The sequence below is a fragment of the Phoca vitulina genome, unplaced genomic scaffold, assembly GCF_004348235.1.
Source record: "Phoca vitulina isolate PV1807 unplaced genomic scaffold, GSC_HSeal_1.0 scaffold96, whole genome shotgun sequence".
NCBI classification, from domain to species: domain Eukaryota; kingdom Metazoa; phylum Chordata; class Mammalia; order Carnivora; family Phocidae; genus Phoca; species Phoca vitulina.
The window spans coordinates 872,341-896,358 of NW_022589799.1; the positions used below are offsets into that span (position 1 = coordinate 872,341).

Below are 24,018 nucleotides of genomic sequence, written 5' to 3' on the forward strand. Positions count from 1 at the left end.
AGCAACCTTTCTCCCCACAGAAGAGGGGGAACCAGACCATGACTGCTCCAAGGTGACTGATGAAGTGTATGCAAGCCATCCAGATCTGCAGGATCAAGCCATAAAGAATCCAGAGCTCACGCTGTTCAGCGATGGCAGCAGTTACCTACAAGAGGGTGCCCAGAAAGCAGGTTATGCAGTAACCACAACCACTGAAGTCCTAGAAGCTAAGGCATTACCAGCTGGATGGTCAGCTCAACGCACTGAATTATATGCCTTAGTCTGAGCCTGAGCCCTCGGTGAAGGCAAGCGAATCAACATCTATACTGACTCTTGGTACACCTTTGCTACTGTACATATACATGGAGCCATCTACAAGGAAAGGGGCCTCCTAACCACAGCCGGAAAAGCTATCAAGAACAAGGAGGAGATACTGAGACTCCTCGAAGCCATCTGGCTTCCAAAGGAAGTAGCAATCCTTCACTGTAAGGGACACCAGAAAGGAGATGACCCCATAGTGCGGGGAAATCATCTGGCAGATGAGGCAGCCAAGACCACAGCCAGTGAGGACATGGACAGAGCCCGTTCCCTCACCATGGCCTTAACACCCCCGGAAGAAGTCCCCCCACCCAGTTACACTAAAAAGGAAAAGAATGGGCCATGGCTGAGAGAGCCACCCTGACTGAAAAGGGATGACAGATGATGCCAGATGGGTGCATCTTTGTTCCAACAGCAACTGGAGGGCATCTAGTCAAGGAATACCATCAACTCACTCATCTGGGACAAACTGCATTAGAGGCCCTTCTCAAGAAGCACTACTACGTCAGTCAGCTGCCAGCACTGTGCTGAGCAACGAGTGAACAATGCATAACACGTGCTAAAAATAATGCTCGGTCTGCACCATGGCCCCCGCCAGGTGTCCAGAGGCTGGGAGCAACCCCCTTCGAAGATCTAGAGGTAGACTTCACAGATGTGCAGGCGAGCAGGGGGTTCAGATATCTCCTAGTAATAGTATGCACATACTTTGGGTGGGTCGAAGCCTTCCCGACTAGGACAGAACAAAGCCGGGAAGTAGCTAAAGTCCTCTTGCAGGAGATCGTGCCCCGGTTCGGCCTGCCATTAACAATCCATAATGACAGTGGACCTGCATTTGTGGCAGACATTGTACAGGTCTTGACCAAATCTCTCAACATCACCTGGAGACTCCACACCGCTTACTGGCCCCAAAGTTCAGGGAAAGTAGAGCAAATGAATCACACTCTTGAGGGAACCTTACCAAAGTTTTGTCAGGAGACTAACCTCCCATGGCCAATCTGCTACCCCTAGCTCTCCTGCGTGCTCGCTGCACACCCGGGACATCAGGTTTCTCCCCATCCGAATTAATATATGGCCGGCCTCCCCCGTGCTTGGGAAGCCTTCCAGGAAACTTGCATCAGGTTGGAGATAAAGGGATAAAGGAGCAGCTTCAGGCCCTGGGGGCCACCCTGAATAAATTACAAAAGTACACCATCAAGAGGGCCCCAATATCCTTAGGGTCTCAGGTACACTCCTTCCAGATAGGGGACTCAGTTTGGGTCAAAGATTTGAAGAAATACCGCCTCAAACCGCAGTGGACAGGGCCCCACACTGTTGTTCTAACCACTGCCCTCAAGGTCTCAGGTGTCACCCCGTGGGTCCACCACTCCAGAGTGAAGAAAGCTCATCATTCAGACGAGGAGCTGTGCCAGTGGAGAGTCCAGCCAGACCTCACAAACCCACTCCAGCTTCACTTTCGGCGAGACCTCACCGACTGATGGACACCTGCTCACCGTGGTCTCTGGCTCTCATCGGCATGATTTTCCTCATCTTGGGGGTCGGACTCTACACTGTTGCCCCTCCTGACTGGACTTTCCCCCAGAGGCTTACTATTGTCATTGCTTATTGGGTGTCCCTAGGGTGCATTACTACACTTACTTGTCCACAGGTTTCATTTGCTGTCAGGTTAGCCATGATGGCTCCCTCTACCTAAGGTCGTAGATCCCACTTTTACTGGCCCTCTGCTGTCTACTCCTGAGCACATTTCACCATGGTTTTCCTGGCCCCAGTCAGTCCCGGTCTTCTGCTACCTGGTCTGCTGTTCCTCTGCACTGCCTCTAGCTTGCCCGGCCAGGCAAGGGGGACAACTCTCATATCACCATTACTGGCAAATGGACTTTCCAGCTTATCCCCCTCAATCCCGCACCAGCGCCCCCACTGACTTCTTCCACCTGGGATGGGCACACACCAAAGGTTAACCTCCATTTTGAGGGATGCCAGCTTCTTGATACCTCCTGGGAACCTCATAGACAGCGTTCCTACCATGGCCCTCACTCTGGTTACCAGCTGGTGGATATCTACATCTGTGGGGCCCTATGCCTCGACAGCCAAACACCTGCCCTCAGTTCTGCTCGCAAGCCTGGGGATGTGAGTCATGGGTGGCAACTTGGCCGGGAATGGAACGATGGTCCACCAGGTGGCACCTCAAACAGCACAGTGACATCCAGATTTCCTTGTCATGCAAGGCCACCCCATCCTCTTGCCCTAACAATCACTGTATACCGCTCACCCTCTCAGTCTTAGAACCCAATGCCACATCGTGGGCTACAGGAATCATTCTCCTGTTGGGCCAATATCACCCTATGGGGACCGACCCCATGGCCAAATTTATGATTAAGTCCATGTTCACGCCAAGGCTTACAGTCAACCCCCAGAGTCAGACAGAAAATAACTTGACCTGGCGTATCCCTGGGTCCCCCACCCACACGCAGCAAGCATCTATAGCACAACTGTTAGGTATGATTAACGCCTCCCACCAAGCGCTTAACCACCCAAATCCACCCCTAGCGTCTGACTGCTGGATCTGTATAAAGCCCGGTCCCGTCCAATACCTAGGTGTCATCCTCAGCCAATCTACCATGTCACCTCCCACCTCGGCCTGGGGACCGCAGATTATCCCTTTCTGGCTCCGGTACCTCTGTATGGCAACTCTTCCTCTCCCATCATGGGCCGTAGCTGGATCTGTGCGCCTAACAACACTTTTCTGGCTTGTGATCAAGGTGTATACATCTGCCTCACCTGGCGCAATCAATCATGCACGCTTGTCAGTCTCTTACCGAATCTTTCAGTCCTCCCTGGGAGCGATGCCCCACGCATATGGAGACCTCCTAGCCACCTCGACGCTCCCCCGGGGCCATCCCTCTTATCGTGAGCCTGCATCACATGTTGCCCTCAGCACCGCTGGCGTCGGGATGTCTCAGGTTCAGTACCAGGGGTTAACTCAACAACTCATGGCGGATTTTTCCACCCTCATTCAGACAGCCCTGACCCTGCAGTGCCAACTCAATTCACTGGCCTCAGTGGTCCTCCAAAACAGGCGCGGGCTCGACTTACTCATGACCGCTCAGGGGGCCTCTGCCTCTTCTTACAGGAGGAATGTTGTGTCTACGCTAATGAGTCGGGTGTGGTCCAAGAAACTTACCCAATTACAGGAATGTGTGCGTCATCAGTGGGAAACACTCCAGCGGACAACTTGGTGGGATTCCCTCGCACAATGGTTCCCTTGGTTCACCCCCTTGTTGGCCCCCTCCTATTGCTTCTCCTCATAGTGGCATTTGGTCCTTGTATTCTTAATGCCCTTACTAGGTTTATCACTACTCAAATTGCTAAAATCAGACTCCAGTTACTCCTTACTCACTATCGCCCCTTAGAAGATGAAAATGATGCCCTCTAAACTAGGTGTTTAAAGGGGCATCAAAGGGGGGAATGATAATGAAAACGTGTGTCCTAAGATGGCCAACCGAGCCAGCGAGAGAGTCCCAGTCCTTGCCCCGGGGCTCTTCCGGGTTCTTCTCCCTGCTCAGCTTCCCGCTTGCACCAGTCTAGGTTCTTCTCCCTGCCCCACTTCGCGCAGGCGCCAAAAGTGCCAAGTATGCGGAAGTAGAAGTGTATAAATTGCCCCCTTCGTACTCGGGACTTAGACCTTTGGAGACCACTCTCCTCTGAGCCTGCTGGCGTTAAATAAACCTCCCATCCTCCAAGATCTCCAGGTGCTGCTTGGTTCTTCCATCGGGCAATCCAGTCCAGGTTCCGTAACAGTTCGAGATGTTGAAAAGCTCTGCGAGTAATGGCTGAAAGTTAGAAAGTCAATTTTTTGTTCCACACATTTCTTTTTTTTTTTTTAAAGATTTTATTTATTTGTCAGAGAGAGAGAGGGAGCACGAGCAGGGGGAGTGGCAGGCAGAGAGAGAAGCAGGCTCCCCGCTGAGCAGGGAGCCTGATGCGGGACTTGATCCCAGGACCCCAGGACCCTGAGATCATGACCTGAGCCGAAGGCAGACGCTTAACCAACTGAGCCACCCAGGCATCCCTGTTCCACACATTTCTTAAAGATCTTATTTATTTATTTATTTGACAGAGAGAGAGAGAGGGAGAGAGGGAACACAAGCAGGGGGAGTGGGAGAGGGAGAAGCAGGCTTCCCGAGGAGCAGGGAGCCCGATGTGGGGCTCAATCCCAGGATCCTAGGATCATAACCTGAGCCGAAGGCAGACACTTGACGACTGAGCCACCCAGGAGCCCCTGTTCCACACATTTCTTAAGTCTATCTGGTATTGGATACTGTGGAAGAAAACTTGGAAGTTGTCATCTTGAGTTCCTTTTCTGTGTGGTCACAACTGTACTTTTTGTGGATGTTAATGTGGTTGAACTTTCAGACCTTTCCCAAGAAAATGGTTCTGGGACGGCTGTTAGCGACTCCTCCCCACTTAATGACATTCACTTCAAGGAACCGCCCAATTACAAAGCTGGAGAAGCAGAGCAGAAGGAGCTCCTTGCAGGGGCTGGGGCCAGAATTCTTTGCATCACATATAAACACCATCAGGGCTCTTCCACTTGGAGGGATGAGCCCTCCGGGCTCCAGCTCTGTCACCTGCTTCCCCAGCTTCCTCTCTCCTTTGTCCCCATCTTCTCCTTCACAAGCACAGACAGTCCTCTGGAGAGACTTCTTTGTTGTTCACCACATCGCTCTCTGACACCTGACAGGTTGTGGGTTTTTTGGTAGCTATCTAGTGAGTTAATATTTTCATCTGAAAAATTCTTCTCCTTCTCAGGAATAGGAACAAGAGACCCTACTGGGCACATTTGGGTTTTATCCAGCATTTGAAATCTGAATTGTTTTGCTTTATCCCAGCCAGCCAGTTTACAGCTGACTTAAGTTTTGAGGAATATCTCCTTTATTCTCTATCCAGATCACCATATTGTTACTTCCTCCTTCTTTTAACGTTCCAAAATTTGTCATCCTCGTGACTTCAATATCACCTTTCTTTTTCAATAAAAGGGCTCCACAGGACTCATCGGCAGCCTCCTCAAAGGCAGCAAAGTCCTGTCTTTTCACTGGGGTCATGCATAAGGCTCTCCAGACGTAGCATGACTGGCTGCTCTCCACCACCACGGCACGGACCATGTCATGTCTTCGAGGCACGTATCCTTCAGCAAGTTTCAGAGAGTCCAAGGTGAAAAAGATGCTGTCATCTATCACCCCGTTTCTCCCACACAGGCTAGAAATGCAGACCTTCGCTAACACTCTCCAGAGAGAAGTATGTGGTGGGACTGACGTAGCCAGCACCCTCCATCAGCGAAGTCACACGGCCAGTCAGCACTCAGGGGCTGGAGTCGGACTGCCCTCTGCCGTGGTTTTTGCTGTCGTCTTCCCACTTATCAGAGACTAATTGCTTTCAGTTCATTCGATACCTTATCTTCTTGCACAACCGCAATAACTTCCTGTCCAACATTGAGAAGCACTTTGCTAGTCACATTGGAGAAGTAGATCAAATATTAAATATATGACTATATTTAACTTTTTAAACATAGTCAAAAATATTTTAAATATTTTTTACTAACTATATATATATTTACATATATACTGTACATGTTATAAATGTATACACTTTTTAACAATTTTTATTAGATTTCTAATCAAATACTATAATAATTTCTTTCATAAAAAGTTAAATATTTATAACACTATCAATTTGAGAAAAGACAAACAAAAGAGTAAAAAATTCAATAGCCACTCCCGCATATCTAAAATATGAAAAAAAAAAAAAGCTTCCATAAAGTCACCCAAGTCCTCTGTCCATTTGCGACACGCTCCACAAACATCCCTAAGTTTCTGAAGAGCCTACTTTAGAGTCAAAAATCATCTGAACTGTAGCGCTGTTACCCCTCCTTCTCTTACTTTATACTTCATCCCTTCTTGCCCAAATACAGGCCTCACACGGACAGGGTCCCTAAGCTGCCCCTCCCCCATCACAGCCGACCCTGGTGTTTATTTCTATTCAAAACTCGGAGGCAGAAACTTCTAGACAATTGCTAAGATACAGTCATGGACATCAGTTGTTTTTGGTCTGCCCACTATCCCTGCCTCCCGGTCTTCTGGTAACAGGACGGTGCTTTCTGGTTTCATTTGATTCAGTGTATATGGGAGTGCTGCCAATCACAGCCCTGGCAGGGGGGCAGGTGCTTGACCAGCCTTCATCAGTCATAGCTCTTCATCCCTTGACCGCAGACATGGGTCCAAGAAGGGGACACATAACCTAAGTAATTAGTCTTGCCCTGGGATTTTATATGTGGATGACAAGTAAGGGAAGTGGACAGATTCAGATCTGTTTTGGAAATACAACCCAGGAGCCTTGATTAACCTCAGTGAATTTGAGTTTCCTCCTCTATAAGTTGAGGGACTTGGACCAAAGGACCAAATGTTTGGAGGCTCATCCAGATTTAGACAGTCTGAGGTTCTGTAGGAGTTAAGCTATGAAGAAGTCAGTCTGTCTGATCCAGCCATGCCCTTTCTGGGAGAGGGTACCTGGCAAAATTGTGCATCCAGAGAAATGTCACTTCTCAGACTCAAGGTTGTGCCCCTTCTCCTTAAAACCTACTTTCAGGGCACCTGGGTGGCTCAGTCATTAAGTGTCTGCCTTTGGATCGGTCATGATCCCAGGGTCCAGGGCTCCCTGCTCAGCGGGAAGCCTGCTTCTCCCTCTCCCACTCCCCCTGCTTGTGTTCCCTCTCTTGCTGTATCTCTCTCTGTCAAATGAATAAATAAAATCTTAAAAAAAAACAAAAAACACCTACTTTCAGGTTCCCAGTTAAACTAAGAAATAAAATAAAATAACTAATAACTGCTCCCATTGTGACCTTTGCAGGAATATTTACATTTTAAAAGAGAGGCAAAACTTTAGCCTCTCTCACATGAGCAACGCATGGTGCAATAACTCTCAATATCACAATATGTAAACAGGTGAATGTGTGTGCATATGTGTGAATATGTGTGCACACATGGTAGTTATGTGAGTCTGTGTGAGCATGTGTGCATGTGAATGTGTGTACAAATGCCATGTGTGTACGGCCATGTGCTTCTGTATCTCTGACTACATACGTGTGTGTGTTTGTGAGTGTGTGTGCGCCTGCGTGTACACTGCCTGGGCACGTGTACAGTATGATTCATGTATGTGAATGGGTAGATATGTACACACAAACCCTTGTGTGTTGTATGCGTGTGTGTATGTTTCTGAGCGTGTATATCCACATCTGTGTATACGTGAGTGCATCTGTGTGAGTATGTTTGTGCATATATGAGTATGTGTAGCCACGCACAGTATGTAAGTTAGCACACGTGTCCGTGTGTGGGTGTGTGTGCACACGTGCATGTGCATGCACTGAAACAGCCAGGGGACTCAAGCGGCAGTGCTGGAGGTAGGGGCGAGGAGTAAAGCCCTGGGGTTCACAGTGGCCAGGAGCCAGGCCTGCTCAGCCTAGCAGAGGGCACCAAGGGAGGGAGCAAGGCTTTCTCAACACCAAGGAACTCTACACCGGAGCAGCCGTGACACTGTTCTTTGCTGACAGGGCCACCAAGGCACCGTGCTGATGCCATGTGCCCAGTGCCCAGCCATGGTCAGGAGAGCTGCCCTCTGAGGAGGCCACATCCTCGGAGCTCCCCTGCCCCGCTGAGCCAGGAGCCCCGGCCTCAGGAAGGGACCTCCCTATGGGTTCTTCCTTTGTCTTCGGAGAACCCAAGGCAGAGCCCCAGCCAGACACGCCCGGGAAGCCTGGCTTCGAGGAGGGAATCCAAGGTTAGGCTGGTTTAATGTGAAACGTAATCTTTACCTGTCACTCGAAGAATGGAATGGTTCATCTCCTCTCCCAGAGCTGTGTGGATAGAGCCCTGCGATCGCCCAGGAAAGGAAGAACTGTTTTTTTCAGATGCTACTCATCCAGGGTTTATGGGCTCTGGGAACTCTAGTGAAAGATGGGAAGAATTTGGAGAAGCCACACGGGGACTAAGTGAAGGTCTGAGGACTGGCTGGGGAGAAGGGGTGGTGGAGAAGGGTGGCTACAGGGAGGCTGGCAGGGGAAATTGCCCCCAGAAGGAGGGGGTTCCTTGCCTGGGAAGCACAGAGGTGGGAGCCTGAGGCGGGGCAGCCTGAAGAGGCTACCCTGTGAGGGCACTGGTCAAGGCCTCCTCGGGGGGCCACTCGGCAGCTGACTCACCCCGTGAGCACACTCCCAAGGCCTAGAGGAGGCTCCTCCTGGGGGCCTGAAGAGGAATCGCCTTCGCACCCTCCCCCTCCCCTAGCCCATGCCAGGTGGTCGGCAAGAGGGCCGCCCTGTCAGGGCCACAGGCCTCGGCTCCGCACCCGCGTGACAGAAACGCACTCTAGCCCCGGGGTGCCCGTGACTTGGGGAAAGCGGGCAGAAATACTGGGCACCCCGCAGCAGCTAGGGAAGCCACCATCTCCTGTGCTTGGAGGCCTCACAGACTTGGCCCCTGAACTAGTTCAACAGATGGTTGACACCCCTGTTTCAGAGTTCTCAGGGAAGAAAGGGTTCCAGGTATCATGGGAGCGGTGTTAACCGTTTGATACGTTTTTGAAATGCAATGTGACCTTACTTTGTGCCTGAAGCTAGTAAAGCAGATTTGCCAGTGGCACCATGTGGCTGTCCCTTTGATTTGAAGGTACCACCTCTCAGGTAACTGTCTGGGTTTGAAGAAGAAGGGATTTCAAGTACAGGCCTGGCTGGGAACTAGGAGCCCCACCCTGCGTGTGCGCATACACCCTCACACACCCATTCAGGATTTGCCACTTTCTGAGCTTAGAGGTCCTGGCCCTCTGCCTCTTGGCAGTTCACAAATAGGAACTCCAGCTGAGCTGTGGTCGGGGCTCTCACATCTGTGGGGAGGGGAGCACAGGTCCCCATCAGTCCCCGTCAGTCCTAGCACCTTGTGCTGGGCCGGGACCCCCTCCATCAATGCAGTGATCACACCAGGCCGCAGCACCCAGAGCCAGTGTCTGCTTATCAGCTGCCCAGCTCCCCTGGGCACAAGGTCTCCTGCCACAGCCCTGCTCACCCTTCCCCCCCCCCAGGCAACACCCGCCAGCCCACCCCTACAGGGCCCCTCTGGGCACAGCGCTTAGCAACCACTTCTTTTAGCTCCATTCCAAGCCCAGGTTTCATGAAGGCAGCCTCCCTACGCCCGCCTTCCAGTCTTGGCTCCTGGAAGGCTGAGCCTCTGCCTTTCCCCCAGCTGCTCATTCACAGGTCCCACACACAGCACAGACCAAACCCCTTAGCAACTGGATGGAGCGAAAACCCCAAGGAAACTGGTTTATCAGTTTCAACACTGGACTGTGGTTTTCCTTTCCAAAGTGCCTACCATGGGGGTCCAGGGTATAAAATGAATCCCAGGAGGGTCCCTGGGAAGAAGACCGCTCTGGGGATAGTCAGAGAAACGGGACCCGAGCAAAAGAGCCACAGACTCCTGGGAGAATGGTAGTGTGAGAAGGGCCAGGAACGACCTTATAACCAGCCGGCAGGATCAGCAGCCTGCCAGACTAGATCCAGTCAGAGGCATTTGATTTGGTGCACACAGTGTACTTATAAATTGGTTGCAACGTTTAAAAGTTGGAAGGTTTCACATAACATAAAAGTCTGGCTTTTCTGGAGAAATTAGAAAGCTGATAACTGGGCCTATGTTCCTTCCCGGCAACTCCTGAGGGGAGCAAAACCAGGGCAGCCCCTTCTGAGTGCCCTCAGTTTCCCATCACTCAGCCTGGCCCCTGACCCTTGGCTCAGAAGGTCAAGAAACCAAGCTTCCCTGAGGTCAGGGCCAGCCTGACCAGTCTGAAGATCAGTCATGGACTGAGAGAGGCATGGGCAGTCTGGGAGCCCTCTAGAAATTGCAGGGATGAGTATAAGAGCCAAGTCTTCAGGAGGGATCGAGTTCACAGAAGAGCAAAGACATGTAGGAAGGCCACTAGGGAAGTCCCTTCCTCATCCAGAAGGGCCGGATGGGGCCACCCTGACAACCACTCCGAAGTGTCCGGAACTCACCATCACAGCCAGGAGTCGGCCAGCCCACGTGGGGAGCTCCACCACATGTCCAGAATGGTCTGCCAGGGCCCCCAAGCTGAGAAAGACTTTTGTAAGAGTTCTGGAAATGTTCCTTTTTACCTGTTTCCTCTTAATGATTTACAGTAAATATCTCTAAGCAGAAAGTGTCCCATGAGTTTGTTTGGTGGGAGCAGGGGAGGAGGGCAGGCTGGGGAGACTAAGGGCTACAACATAGGAGAGAAATTCCCAAAGAGACAGAGGTGGGTGTAAATTCAGATTTGGGAGCCTGCTAGAAGGAAGAAAGAGTCCTGGGCCTGGGAAGTGATCCATGGAACCTACCAGGCCTTGATTACCCTGTTGTTTCACAACACACCAGAGAAGTTTCTAAAGCAGTGATGTGCTGGAGCCAGTTCCTACCAGCTTGCAGGAGCCAATTGTCTACAACCTTCCCCAGCTTCACAGTCAGGGTCCATGGCTTCATACTGGTAGCTTGAAAGCAGCCACCATGGGAATATTTCCACCACAGGGTTGGCAAACTTCTGAGCCCTCCCCACCCCCAAGAGGCAGTTGTTAATTATCTACCCACATCCCACTGCCGGTTCTCCTGTGGACCACCTACCTGTCAGATCTGGCCCAGGATGTGCTTCTGGGGACAGGTCGTATCACAGTGAGAAAAACCCCCAGACTCCACATTCCCCCATGGGTCCCAAACAGGAAATGAACCAAGCAGGCAAACAGGCTAAATCAGAATCCAACAGGAGTTCTAAATTATAATGAACTTTCACTGACTTCCCTCTGTTTTCTTTTTTTCTTTCTTTCTTTTTTCAAAATGTTTATTATTTTTATTTTTTTATTATGTTAGTTAGTCACCATACAGTACTTCATTAAGTTTTATTTTTTGTTTAAGTAATCTTTACACCCAACATGGGGCTTGAACTCATGACCCTGAGATGAAGAGTTACATGTTCCTCTGACTGAGCCAACCAGGCGCCCCATTCCCTCTTTTTCCTAATTGCTTCTCCAGAGAGTCCAGGTCTGGGGAGAAGCTTTCTTTCCTCTAAGCGAGTTTTCTTTTTTCTTTCTGAGCTCTGTTCACATAGAACAATTGGGGCCAAAGTTCGTGTTGTAACAAAACCCATTCAAGGCACTGGCCAATACCTTTCCACCTCCCTGCGTAGCTGACCGCCCAGCCCACATCTAGACGGGGCTCAGTGTTGCACAGAGAACCTGCAAGATGAGTAAAATGGCCTTGAACAGCCTCCTCCATTCACTGACTGCAGGGCCACACCCATGCTTTTGCCGTCAGCATAGACGGTCTCTCAGATATATTTCTAATCACCTTCCATCTGTCATACCCTTGACCCTTGATGTCACAGACATCACCAGGTCTTTATTTTCTTTTATCTCTTCTAGATCTCTTCCCTCCCAGCTGGGGAATGAAGGTTGATCTGCTGAGCAGCCCCTTCATTTCCTTGTATTGCCCTGGGCCACAGCACCCAGCTGAACATCAGCTCAGGGAAAATTAGTTATACAAGAAAAGAAATTTAACTATAGTACTTGGCCAGACTGAGAACAAAACTTATATAAGCATATGATGTAAATATTTGAAAGCAGATTTAATTAAAAGTTGTGAAACAACTAAAGTGGCAGGATGTCCACAGGAAAATTTTCCTGTTTTTCTCCTTTATAATTGCACAGCACTTCTTTTTTTTTTTTTTTTTTTAAGATTTTATTCATTTATTTGACAGAGAGAGACACAGCGAGAGAGGGAACACAAGCAGGGGGAGCGGGAGAGGGAGAAGCAGGCTTTCCCACTGAGCAGGGAGCCCGACACGGGCCTCCATCCCAGGACCCTGGGATCACAACCTGAGCCAAAGGCAGACGCTTAATGACTGAGCCACACAGGCACCCTGCACAGCACTTCTGACACTAGGTGTGTGGGGTTTCCCAACACCAAGAAATTCTCTGCAACACCAGGTAGATGTCCTACAATTCAATTCTTATTTTTTAAATATTTTATTTATTTATTTATTTATTTGCGAGAGGGAGAGAGCACGCAGGGGGAGGGGTAGAGGCAGAGGGAGGAAGAGGGAAAGAATCCCAAGCAGACTCCTCTCTGAGCTCGGAGCCCAACTCAGGGCTCAATCTCATGACCCTGAGATCATTACCTGAGCCGAAGCCAAGAGTCAGACGCTCAATTGACTCAGCCGCCCAGGCCCCCTACAATTCAATTCTGACACTAACCCATCCCCCCACCCCCCTCCCCTCTAACACACTCAGTTTGTTTCTCAGAGTCCGTAGTCTCTCATGGTTCATCTCTCCCTCCAATTTCCCCCCCTTCATTTTTCCCTTCCTTCTCCTAATGTCCTCCATGCTATTCCTTATGTTCCACAAATAAGTGAAACCATATGATAATTGACTTTCTCTGCTTGACTTATTTCACTTAGCTAACTCCTAACTGGAGTTAGGTGCAGACTCCACAGGTTAATGACTTAGTCCTACGACACTGCCCCCCCACTTCTGATGCCAATGGCAAGTGGTGGGTCCCTAGGTTACTTACACAATGTCTGTCTGACTTGGCTACAAATCAGAGGTTCCCATACCCTTTGTCTTAGATTTGATTGTTGGCTGGAACTGCTCACAGAACTCCAGGAAACACTTGTGTTTACTGGTTTATTATAGAATAAAGCATATGATAAAGGATACAGATGAACAGCCAGATGAAGAGATACATAAAATGTGGTCTGGGAGGGTCTTGAGCACAGGAACCACTATTCCCATAGAGTTGGGATGTATCAACCTGGAAGCTCTCCAAGCCCTGTACTTTCAGTATTTGTATGGAGGCTTTCACTTAGGCATAATGGATCATTAACTCAATCTCCAGCCCCTGTCCCCTTCTTGAAGAATGGAGGGTGGTACCTGCTGGGGAAGGTCATCAGGAAGACATGACTGCTGGTTGATCCATAAGTTGAACCCTAGTGATCAGAGGTCCTCTCCCCCACCCCTGTCCTTGGAATGTGGGTTTCACTTTCCTTTCCTACTCTGAGGGGCTGCTCCAAGGACACAGCCCCTTGAGTAATGATGTGGTGTTGAGAAGCCCTGCATAGTATACATGACTGAATCCAGTTAAGGCCCCTCTCTCCCTAAACCTAAAATGTGCCAGGTGGGTGCAGGGATCCACTGGTCTGGCTGCCACCCAAGACTAGCCTATCCTATAAGTTCCCTTTGCTCCTTAAAACTTTCACCTACCAACCTGGAGTGGCCTGCCTCTTTCTTCCAGTCTCTCTTCACCCTTCCCTTATGGGCTAGTTTCAGATTACACAGGGAAGCTCCCAAGGGGGTTCAAACCAACAGGAACTGTAAGTTCCAAGCTTCTCATCCTGGTTTGGTTTTGCTGGTGACCAGTGCCCATCCTGAAGCTATCCAGGAGACTCATTTTCCAGAGTTGCTTCATTGGAACAAAAGACACTCAGATCACCCAGAAAATTCCCAGGGATTTAGGAGCTGTGTTCGGAAACCAGGGGCAGAAACCATTATATATTTTTTCTACTATTTCACAAACAGTGTTCCTCTTCTAGGAGATTATGCTAAGTGAAATAAGTCAAGCAGAGAAAGTCAATTATCATATGGTTTCACTTATTTGTGGAACATAAGGAATAGCATGGAGGACATTAGGAGAAGGAAGGGAAAAATGAAGGGGGGGAAATCGGAGGGAGAGATGAACCATGAGAGACTACGGACTCTGAGAAACAAACTGAGTGTGTTAGAGGGGAGGGGGGTGGGGGGATGGGTTAGCCCAGTGATGGGTATTAAGGAGGGCACGTATTGAATGGAGCATTGGGTGTTATATGCAAATAATGAATCGTGGAACACTACATCAAAAACTAATGATGTAATGTATGGTGATTAACATAACTTAATAAAATAAAATTTTTTTAAAAAAAGAGTGTTCCTCTTCTAGTCAGGCAACAAGAGATGCTGATCCCACTGGGGTACACAATCTGCAAGGGAAGTCAGGCTGTGCAAGGGTGATAACCCAACTCCCACATGGCTCTTGGTCAATGATCAGATTCAGGTACTGATTCTTCTTGGAATCCGGACAGTGAGTGCCACCTTCCTGGGATCAGGCTCCTATGGAGCCCCTCCTTCTCCCTACTCCCGTTTCCTCAGATTCCTCTCCAGTCCTTTCTGAGATTCCTCTTTTCTCTCTCATCTCCTCCTCAAGTCCCATCTTTTCCATCAAGTAGCACAGATAGAGATTGCAAGGGAATGAAGCGGTGCCAGGTACCGGGGGAAGCCTGGGACAAGCCAGAGGGCATGAGGTGTGGCCCCAGGCAGCTGCCACTGCACAGGAATGGACATGCTCTGCTGCCAGATCTTCTTCCTCATCCGGAGGTCTTTGACCGGCTTTGTGTGACACTCCCTGTTTTTTAAATGTTAGCAAAGAATTCGAATAGTTTTGGCTAGATCCAGAGACTGAATCAATCAAAAACCCGGTTTCTCTGTCCTTGAAGAAACTTCATTCAAATCTTCACAGGACATGAGGAAAATATTTCTATTCTAGTCTTCCGGGGCAGCCAAATACAGAAAGTGGGGCAAAACCTGTAAACTTCCCTATTAAGTCAGTTTGATTTTTCAGAAACTGCCCCAAATCACCACCACCACCACCATTATCATCATAATTCCACCTTTGCACGGTTCTGACTTTCACAGCATGCTTTTCTCCAGTGAATTAAAAACTAGGACTTCTAGTTGAAAACTGGCAGTTTTAATTCAATAGAAGAAATAACCGCCACCAAAAAAGCCCACAACCTTGCAGACCCTGGCTGAACGCTCCTCCCCTCTTTCCACTGAAAGCTATCTTTCTTGCACACTTGCCAGTGACAAGGCCTCCACTGCCCGGCTCCCCACCTCACCCCCAGCACCCATCCCCTTCCCTGGGGTTCCCAAAACCTGAGAGCATCTTTGCTAAGCTGACTGCTCCCAAATGATTTTCTGTCTCTGCCTCTAAGACCTTCTCCTTCTCACCAGTATCCCCTCCAGGGACCAGCAGGTGGAGGCTTCTCTGTGTGACCCCTTGTCTGGGATATAAGAAGGGGTAGCTAAGGGCGGTGAGTTGGTTTTCTGCGTGCCAGGACCATACCAGACAGAGGTCTTACATGGTCTCGCTGCAGAGCACGCACCACAAAGTCTCCACCAACACACACAGACACTCCACCAACACTCTCCAATCAAGAGACAGACCTCCCTTACGTTTCTGGGAATTTTCTTGGAATGTTCTTGGATTGCCCCCCCAAACACTCCAGGGCAGCTCTCCAAGGCCCCATGTACCATATGCTATTTCTTTATGCACTTTTTTCTCTTTAACAAATGTTTCTTTCTGGACTCAGGCCAGTCCTGTTCAGCATTCATGCCCAAGCAGCATCTACTTCTCCCCGAGTGCTGGGTGGGGCTTGGGACCAGCTAAAGGCTCCAAACATCTGTGGGTATTGTGTCAAACCAGTCCAGCCTTGCCTAATCATCTGCTGAGGCAGCTTGCTGCTGAAGGCCTGGTGACAAAAAGGAGAGAGGTTTGTGCCAGAGGTGGCCGCCCCTGCAGCACCAAGGTACATCCAAAAAGCACTCACTCGCTTTGCTACCTTCTCAGTCCTACCAGCCCCAACCTCAGAACCCAGCCATGATAAGGAGATGCTTCCAGGTGGCAGTAAGACTTGGCCGGCACAGAGTCCTTCCTGGCGTCCCCCAGGTCCTGCCCAGACTGAACCCCAACTCAGCATTCGGATCCTCCACGGACTCCCTGGTCAGTAAGTTCCCAGCTCAGCCAGGTAGGCAGCCCTTCTCTTGGGGGCCTAGGGCATAGGAGCACCCCAAATTTCCTCTTCCCAGATGATGGCTGGGGCAAGTGGGCAGTGTGTTGGGGAGCTATTTGATTTGGCAAAGGGAAGGTGCTCTTAGGATATCAAGTAACCCAGATCAAGGGGCTCCTGGCTGGCTTAGCTGGTAGAGCATGTGACTCTTGATTTCAGGGTCGTGAGTTCAAGCCCCATGTGGGGCCTAAAGATAGGAAGAGAGGAAGGAAGAAAAACGAAGGAAGGAAGGAAGGAAGAAAAAGAAAGAAAGAGGGAGAGAGAGAGAAAGAAAGCAAGAAAGAAAGGAAGGAAGAAAGAAAAAAGCAGGCAGAAAGAGAAGGAAGAATGGGAAGGGAAGGGAGGAAAGGAAGGAAGGAAGGAAGGAAGGAAGGAAGGAAGGAAGGAAGGAAGGAAGGAAGGAAGGAAAAGCAAGCAGGCAGAAAGAGAAGGAAGGAAAGGAAAGGAAAAGAAAGGAAGGGGAAGGGGAAGGGAAGGGAAGGGAAGGGAAGGGAAGGGAAGGGAAGGGAAGGGAAAGGAGACTAAGGAGCCCAGATCCAAAACTAAGACCACCAGGACACTTTCGTCCTGGTCTGAAACTCGTGTGGCCACCGATGAGTCACCTTCTTCCTGTGGAACTCAGACCGTTGCAACTGAGTTGGGGCATTTCCAGATGGACGGTCCTGTGTGAGGTTTGGTGAGCAGCCAGCCTACTGCCCACAGTTGTTACTGGTCCATGAGTGCTTGATGCCTCAGAGGGCTCGCTTTTCCCACAGATAGTTTCACACTTCTGTGGGCACTCGAAACATGTTTCAAAGGAGCCACCTTTCCAGGGCAGGCCCACAGTTGTGGACAGAACAGGGATAGCCCCTGAGGTAAGGAGGTGGTAGCAATGGTCCTCCACCACTGGTCGCACCCCCTAGGGTAGACAGTGTCTGAGGACAGGCTCTAGTCTGACCATCAGCTCTTATACTCACAAGCTTGGCAACCTTAGCCATATTTCCTCAGTTTCCCCATCTGTACAGTGGGGCTTAGACTAGCAGTTCTTAGCTTCAAAGAACAGCTCACGGGTTTTTAAACAGGACAGTGGTAAGGCACACCACAGAGCAGTATGCCTTTACTTGTCAGCCCTGGTTCCTTTTTTTTCCTTCCTTTGCACCTTAGCGTCCCCTTGTCAGTCACCCTCAGGTGTCTCCTAGCCCTCTGCAAGGAAAATGGGCCGCTTCCTGTAAGTCAACACTGGTGGAAGGGCTTGAGGAGCCAAGAACCCAGGAGCAAGCCACCTAGAGGTCCCACAGCCCAAACAGCAGCCCCCATCCCCCAGGAAGCTGTTTAATCTCCCCGATTTTTCCCTCCCAGGTCTCAAGATTCTGTCTGGAGAAGACAGATTTTAAGGATTATGCCCTTCCTAATGCCAGCTGGTGTCCAGACATGCTGAACTTGTACCAGGAATTTCTGGAGAAGACCAAGACTGACGGCTGGATCAAACTGCCCTCCTTCAAGTCCAACAGAGACCACATCCAGGGGCTGAAGCTCCCATCTGGGTTAGCAGTGGCGTCAGGTAGGGCCTGGCCTGGGAAGGCCTCTGGGCATACCTGCTCCCCAGCGCACCGGGTGGGTTCAGCCAGTCTCTTTCACTGTGCTGACTCTCCTGGCCCTTGGGAAGGAGATCCACAAGCTCCCTTCCAGTTCTCAGCTGGAAGTTCTTTCTGTGTCTGACCCACCTCTGATGATGCAGCCCCAGGCAGGTAGAGGAGAAGAGAAGAGTATTCTCTCTGATCTCTGCTTCCCTCCTCCCATCCAAGAGAACACAACCCAGTGTCGGCCTTTGCTCCCAGCCAAGAGCCACCCCCTGAGCACAGCCCCTCAGCCCCCTGCCCTTCTGCCTTCTCGCTGGGTGTTCTTCCTATACTGTCAAGCCTTATCCCAAGTCCTCTTCTCTACCCAGTGAAGGCCCTAGGGCCTGCCTCCCCCACTGCAGGCCTCGGCACACTGTCCCTGCTCTACGGGGTCCACAGCCAGTCTCCCCAGACACCCACCAGATCAGATGGATAGAACTTTCCACCTTCAGCTTTCTTCATGTGTGTAGATGCGTGTGTGTGCGTGTGTACATGCACATCCCTGTTTTCTTGTCTCTCTCATTTATATATGTGGTTTTCCTGCCCACTGATGAATGGGTGGTGCAGTAGGCAGATGGCCTTTGTGTTTATGCCACAAAGCAGGGTCACCAAAATAATTTTTTTCAAAATATTTGATATCCATCAAAAAAGGATGTAGTTGTTGTAGTAGTTGTTTTGGGGGAAAAAAATCAGGACTTTGATGGACTTTTCTGCACTTATTTTACTGTGTTTTTTTTTTAAGATTTTATTTTTAAGTAATCTCTACACCCAATAGGGGGCTCAAACTCACAACCCCAAGATCAAGAGTTACATGCTCTACCAACTGAGTCAGCCAAGCACCCCGATTTTACTGTTCAGTACTGTTGTTATTTTGAATTATATGTGAATTACATGTTATAGTTTTAATTTCCCATGTTTAAGGTCTGTTAAAGTCTTGATCTGGCCATGAGCCTATCTCTACCCCTCAGCCAGGGAACTTCCTTGAGTATTTCTCCCTCCAGACTGAGGGGTCCCTGAGGAGAGGGCTGTGTCTCCAGTCTCAGATTGAACGCTCCCTGAGGGCAGAGGCTGGGTGTCCTCTGGTTCTCTCCTGGACCCTGTGCCTAAGGCAGGGCTCCACCCATGGTGCTGAATGACTGGCCCTGCATCGTGACTGGGCCCCACGCACTCATGCGCCCCCTTCTCCAGCTACGACACTGCCCATCTCTCCCTAGACAAAAGTGACTGGCGCATCTTCACCAGGTGCATTCAAGTGGAAGGACAAGGCTACGAGTATGTCATTTTTTTCCACCCATCCAAGAAGAAGTCCATCTGTCTTTTCCAACCTGGCCCCTACCTGGAGGGGGCCCCAGGGTAAGCCACAGGCAGGGCCTGGGTGGATGTTCTTGGCTGCTTTCTGGGCTTGGCTCAGCTGATGGATGAGCCACACCCCAGGCCCCGGAGTCTGTACCTCCCCCTAAGGAGCTAGGTGGGGGTGGTGAGCACTGGGCTTCTGTCTCAACACCAGGGCACTGGAAGGGCGCTCTGGGTCATCTGGTCCAGTCCCCATTGTGCAGATAAGGAGAGCCTCCTTAGGGAGGTCTGAAATTCTTCCAATAAGAAGGTGGTCTTAGAGGCCACTTTGAGAAAGATGTTGTGAACTTGGAAGAGGACAAGATCTGGAGCCAGGCTTTCAGTCCTGCTCTGCCTTGCTGGCCTTGGAACCCTAAGCAAGCAGTTTAACGTCTGGCCTTCAGCCTTCTTACCTGAAACCTGAGGCAATAATATCCAACTGCCAGAATGCCTGGAACTATGTGTATGTACTCACAAATCATATGGCACAATATAGCTCTCAGACACCATCTTTCCAGACTTCATCTTTTGCCCAGGGGCAAACTGAGGCACACAGAGGTAAGGTAGCACAGTAGTACACACAACCAAGTCAGATCAGGTCTCTAATCCAGGACCTGGGACTCCAATCCATTGATCTCTCCATTATACTCTGCTGCCTTCAAACTTGGGATAGGCCCAGGAAGGAACTCACACTAGGTAAATTCCACAAGGGAGAGCAAGCTGGCCTTGAGCCTCTTGCTTGAGCAAGAGGCTCAAGGTCACTGGGCCACCAAGTCCATGGTCGTCTGCCTTCTCCTGCATCCCCGTTCCTTCTTTAGACAGTCACTGAAGGCTATTGGTGGTGCCAAAGTTCCTACAAGGGAGACAGAAGGGTGGGGGGAAGCTTTAGGGTCCCAAGGCCTGGGAGGGACTCAGTTGCAGTTATATTCAGAGATCTTAATAGATGTCAGCACCTCCACAGGCCATGGATTCAGACTGCAGCCCTTGGTCACCTTGGCCATCCCAAAGGCATCTTCGGTGAGGACAATGATTTTCCCACTGATGCATCAGCTGCTGGGGGACTAGGTCAGAGCCCTACACAGGTCAGGAATGCCCTTCATTCTGAAGAGGAAAACACCAGAAGGCGGGGATGGGGGGTGAAGTATAGCTGATTTTTATTTCAGGGCTCATGGAAGTGGGGCAGGAGAGGCAGAGGAGGACCATCCAACACTGAAGCCAGTGGGTTGAGGGGTTCAGAGAAGAGATTCATACTGAACAGAAAGAAATACCCAGTTCAGGGATGCCTGGGTGGCTCAGTTGGTTAAGCGACTGCCTTCGGCTCAGGTCATGATCCTGGAGTCCCAGGGATCAAGTCCCGCATCAGGCTCCCTGCTCAGGAGGGAGTCTGCTTCTCCCTCTGACCCTCCCTCCTCTCATGTGCTCTTTCTCTCTCTCATTCTCTCTCTCTCTCAAATAAATAAATAAAATCTTAAAAAAAAAAAAGAAAGAAAGAAAAGAAAAAGAAATACCCAGTTCAGCCTATCTACTGTGTAGGGAAAAAAACCAGTTCTCAACTACTATGTCTTTCTCTCCTGTGTGTCTCCTTTACTACTCATACAGGACCTTTACTTCTGATAGTTCTGATCACCAAATGGGGAGAGGCTTTTCCCTACATGAGGCAATTCTGTGACACCAGCTGGGTGTCCTACAATTTAACTCCATTCTGACACCATCTACCTGGAGACAGCATCAGATCCCACAGGGTAAGGGCTCAGTCCACGAGACTGACCCCACTTCAGATGCCAAGAGCAAGTAGCAGGCCACCAGGTTCCCACAACTTCTGTCTGACTTGGCTATGTCAGGAAGCAAGAATTTCCTGTCCTCTTCAAGGGTCCTTCCAGCTGGACTAAGAATCAAATTGACATGAGACAGATTAACAGGAGAAAGTCAAATTTAATAGTGTACATACAGGCAATCCACACAGACACGGAAATTCTAAAGACAGGCAAAATGAAGACTACATGTCATCCTGAACTAAGGAGCAAGGGACAGGGGTCTGGGACTTTGAAGGGAAGGAATGCACTTCACAGGGCAATAAGAAGAAGAGCAGATGTTTGGTAATTAGCTGCTTGCCCTGCCATACAGATGGGTCACTCAGGTAAAATTTTTCTCTGGTAATAACCTTTATTCTGGGAAAGACCCCCAATTTAAATTCTTCTATGTAGTGAAGGGAGGGGCAAAAGTTTCCCTTGAGCCCACAGGGTCTCGATTGCCTTCAGCTCAAAATAATATTCACACCAGAGTGGCCCATCTTGGGACAGCTTGCCTTGGCCCCTACAGTTGCAAATCAGAGGTTCTCACAACCCCCTCCTGATGTTCAATTACTTTGCTAGAGAGGCTTCCAGAACTCAAGGAAACACTTATATTTACCAGTTTATTAAAGGATATGATAAAGGATACAGAAAAACAGCCAGATGAAGACATGCATACAGCGAGGTCTGGGAGTATCCCAAGCACATGCAGGCGTTTCTGTCCCTGTGGGGTCAGAGTGCATCACCCTCCCACTGGGCCTGTGTTTGCCAGCCTGGAAGCTCTCTGAACCCTATACCTTTGGGATTTTATGGAAGCTTCCTCACGCAGGCATGAACCATCATATACTCCATTTCCAGCCCTTCTTCTTTCTCTAGGAGCTTCTAATCATGGCTTCGTCTTTCTGGGGCTCCATCCAGGAGCCATTCAGGAGCCTGCCCAGAGTCACCTCAGTAGAACAAGACACTCCCATCACCCAGGAAATTACAAGGATTTCAACAGCACTGTGTTGAATCCAGGCCAGAGACATATATATATTTTCTATTTTGTCACAAGTATCCACCCAGCCCTAGGCAATGAGGAAGAATAGGTTGCTGGCTGATCAAGAGCTATCCTGCAGAATCCACACACTTGCCAATGGTACCCCTGTCTGGCCAATTAGGATAACAAGGGAAGAGCAGGTTTGGGGTTCTTTGGCACCAACTTCTTCCCTCTTTCAAGCAATGTGGAAGTAGGGGGTTTTATAAACATTACCTCATGTAATCTGATGAAATAGGAATTATTTTTATTCAGAATTCATAGTGGAAAAACTTAGGCTCAGAAAAGCTTAGCAACTGGGTGCCTGGGTGGCTCAGTTGGTTAAGTGACTGCCTTCGGCTCAGGTCATGATCCTGGAGTCCCTGGATCGAGTCCCGCATCGGGCTCCCTGCTCGGTGGGGAGTCTGCTTCTCCCTCTGACCCTCCCCCCTCTCATGTGCTCTCTCTCATTCTCTCTCTCTCAAATAAATAAATAAAATCTTTTAAAAAATTAAAAAAAGAAAAAAAAAGAAAAGCTTAGCAACTTAACAACTCAGCAACTTAGCAACTTGCTCAAGATCAGACTGGTAGTGAGAGGTGGAGCACGGAGTCGAACCAGGTTGGTGTGGTTCCATGGCTCCCAGCTCTTTCCCCTCCTGGTGGTGGGAACAAGAGGGTAATCCATGCTAGCCTGGCCCTGGTGTAGCGATGGGTAAGGTGGGAGCTGGCCCAAGGCCATGCCTCAGAGCCCAAGCCAAAAAGCACAGGGGCTTTTCCATCCCTTGTATGAGCGCACCTTTCCAAATGATGGCAATTGCTGCCAGCAATTAGGTGATGAATCAGAAAAAAAATGTTTTTCCATTAACTTTTTTTTTAAAAGATTTTATTTATTCATTCCAGACACAGAGATACAGGGAGAGAGAGCACGAGCAGGGGGAGAGACAGAGGGAGAAGCAGGCTCCCCGCTGAGCCAGGAGCCCGACATGGGGCTCGATCCGAGGACCCTGGGATCATGACCTGAGCAGAAGGCAGACGCTTAACCATCTGAGCCACCCAGGCACCCCTTTCCATTAACTTTATCAGAAAAGAAAAAAAAAAACTCAGTTTTTCCTGACGAAATAAAATAATTATGTCAGGGGTTGCTCATGCTGCTGAAGCAACATGGGAGAAAAGCTGAAGTGACTTGGACCAGTTTGATCAGCTGGGATCCTGCTCTGCTTCCTTTCTTCTCCTGTAGAAAGATAGAGGCAGGATGGCTCCACATCAGGATCAGGGTGGGTGGCGGGGAAGCTTGCAGCCCTGGCCTTGTTCCTGCCCCACCCCACCCCCAGGTTTGCACATGGGGGGTCGCTGGCTGCCATGATGGACGAGACCTTCTCTAAAACTGCTTACCTGGCTGGAGAGGGGCTATTCACAGTAAGCCTCAACATCAGGTTCAAAAAGTAAGTATGGATCCTTGAGCGTTGGCCAAAGTCATGCCCTTTTTATCACTGAGGAGTGGCCATGGTCAGGGGTTGGGTGCGGGAGCCCTGTCAGCCGCCCTCCTTCCCAAGCCGCTGCTCAGCTGACCTTCTACTCCCGGCCAGAGCACAGCCTCTGCCATCAGACTCTGGAAGTCTGCAAGTGGGCCGCGAGCCCTGAGTCACTTATTCCTTGAGGCAGAGTGGGATGAAGAGAAGGCTGGGGAAACAGAGGGGTGAAGGGATGGCGGCCAGGGATTCACATGAGGGATGGACTAAGCCACCTCCCCTTCCAGCTTGATTCCTGTGGGCTCTCTGGCTGTACTGAAAGTTGACGTGGAAAAGATCGAGGACCAGAAGCTTTACATGTCGTGCATCGCCCAGAGCAGGGACCAGCAGACAGTCTATGCTAAGTGCTCAGGTAAAGAGGTTCTCAGCCTCAGCGCCAGACTCTGTCCTGCCACCATCACCCTCAGGACCAATGGAAGAAAGAATGCTGAGGATGCGCTCCCAAGCTGGGATCCAGCTTTTTAGAGTGGGACCGGGCACCTGCTGTAGACTCCAATGAAGGA

The 24,018-nt window shown here is 49.9% G+C and overlaps 2 protein-coding genes across 2 annotated transcripts in view; both read left to right on the plus strand.

Moving 5' to 3' along the window:
- Nucleotides 1-5,792, plus strand: part of THEM4 (thioesterase superfamily member 4) — a 50,520-nt gene extending 44,728 nt beyond the window's left edge. The window contains exon 6 of the mRNA XM_032396991.1: nucleotides 5,331-5,792. Coding sequence (XP_032252882.1) covers nucleotides 5,331-5,509 — 179 coding nt within the window. The 3' untranslated portion in view covers nucleotides 5,510-5,792. The remainder of the gene's footprint in view (nucleotides 1-5,330) is intronic.
- Nucleotides 5,793-15,372: 9,580 nt separating this feature from the next.
- THEM5 (thioesterase superfamily member 5) lies at nucleotides 15,373-24,010 on the plus strand. Its single transcript, XM_032396999.1, has 5 exons — nucleotides 15,373-16,184; nucleotides 17,590-17,791; nucleotides 19,064-19,202; nucleotides 23,318-23,428; nucleotides 23,743-24,010. The coding sequence occupies exons 1-5, from the start codon at nucleotides 16,062-16,064 to the stop codon at nucleotides 23,978-23,980; spliced, it is 813 nt and encodes a 270-aa protein (XP_032252890.1). The 5' UTR covers nucleotides 15,373-16,061; the 3' UTR covers nucleotides 23,981-24,010.
- The last annotated feature ends 8 nt before the right edge of the window (nucleotides 24,011-24,018 follow it).

Coding starts and splice junctions, on each gene's coding strand:
- THEM5 (XM_032396999.1), top strand. CDS start 16,062: ATGATAAGGAGATGCTTCCAGGTGGCAGTAAGACTTGGCCGGCACAGA. Junction 16,185..17,589: donor GATCCTCCACGGACTCCCTG/GTCAGTAAGTTC, acceptor TTTCCCTCCCAG/GTCTCAAGATTCTGTCTGGA. Junction 19,203..23,317: donor TACCTGGAGGGGGCCCCAGG/GTAAGCCACAGG, acceptor CCCCACCCCCAG/GTTTGCACATGGGGGGTCGC.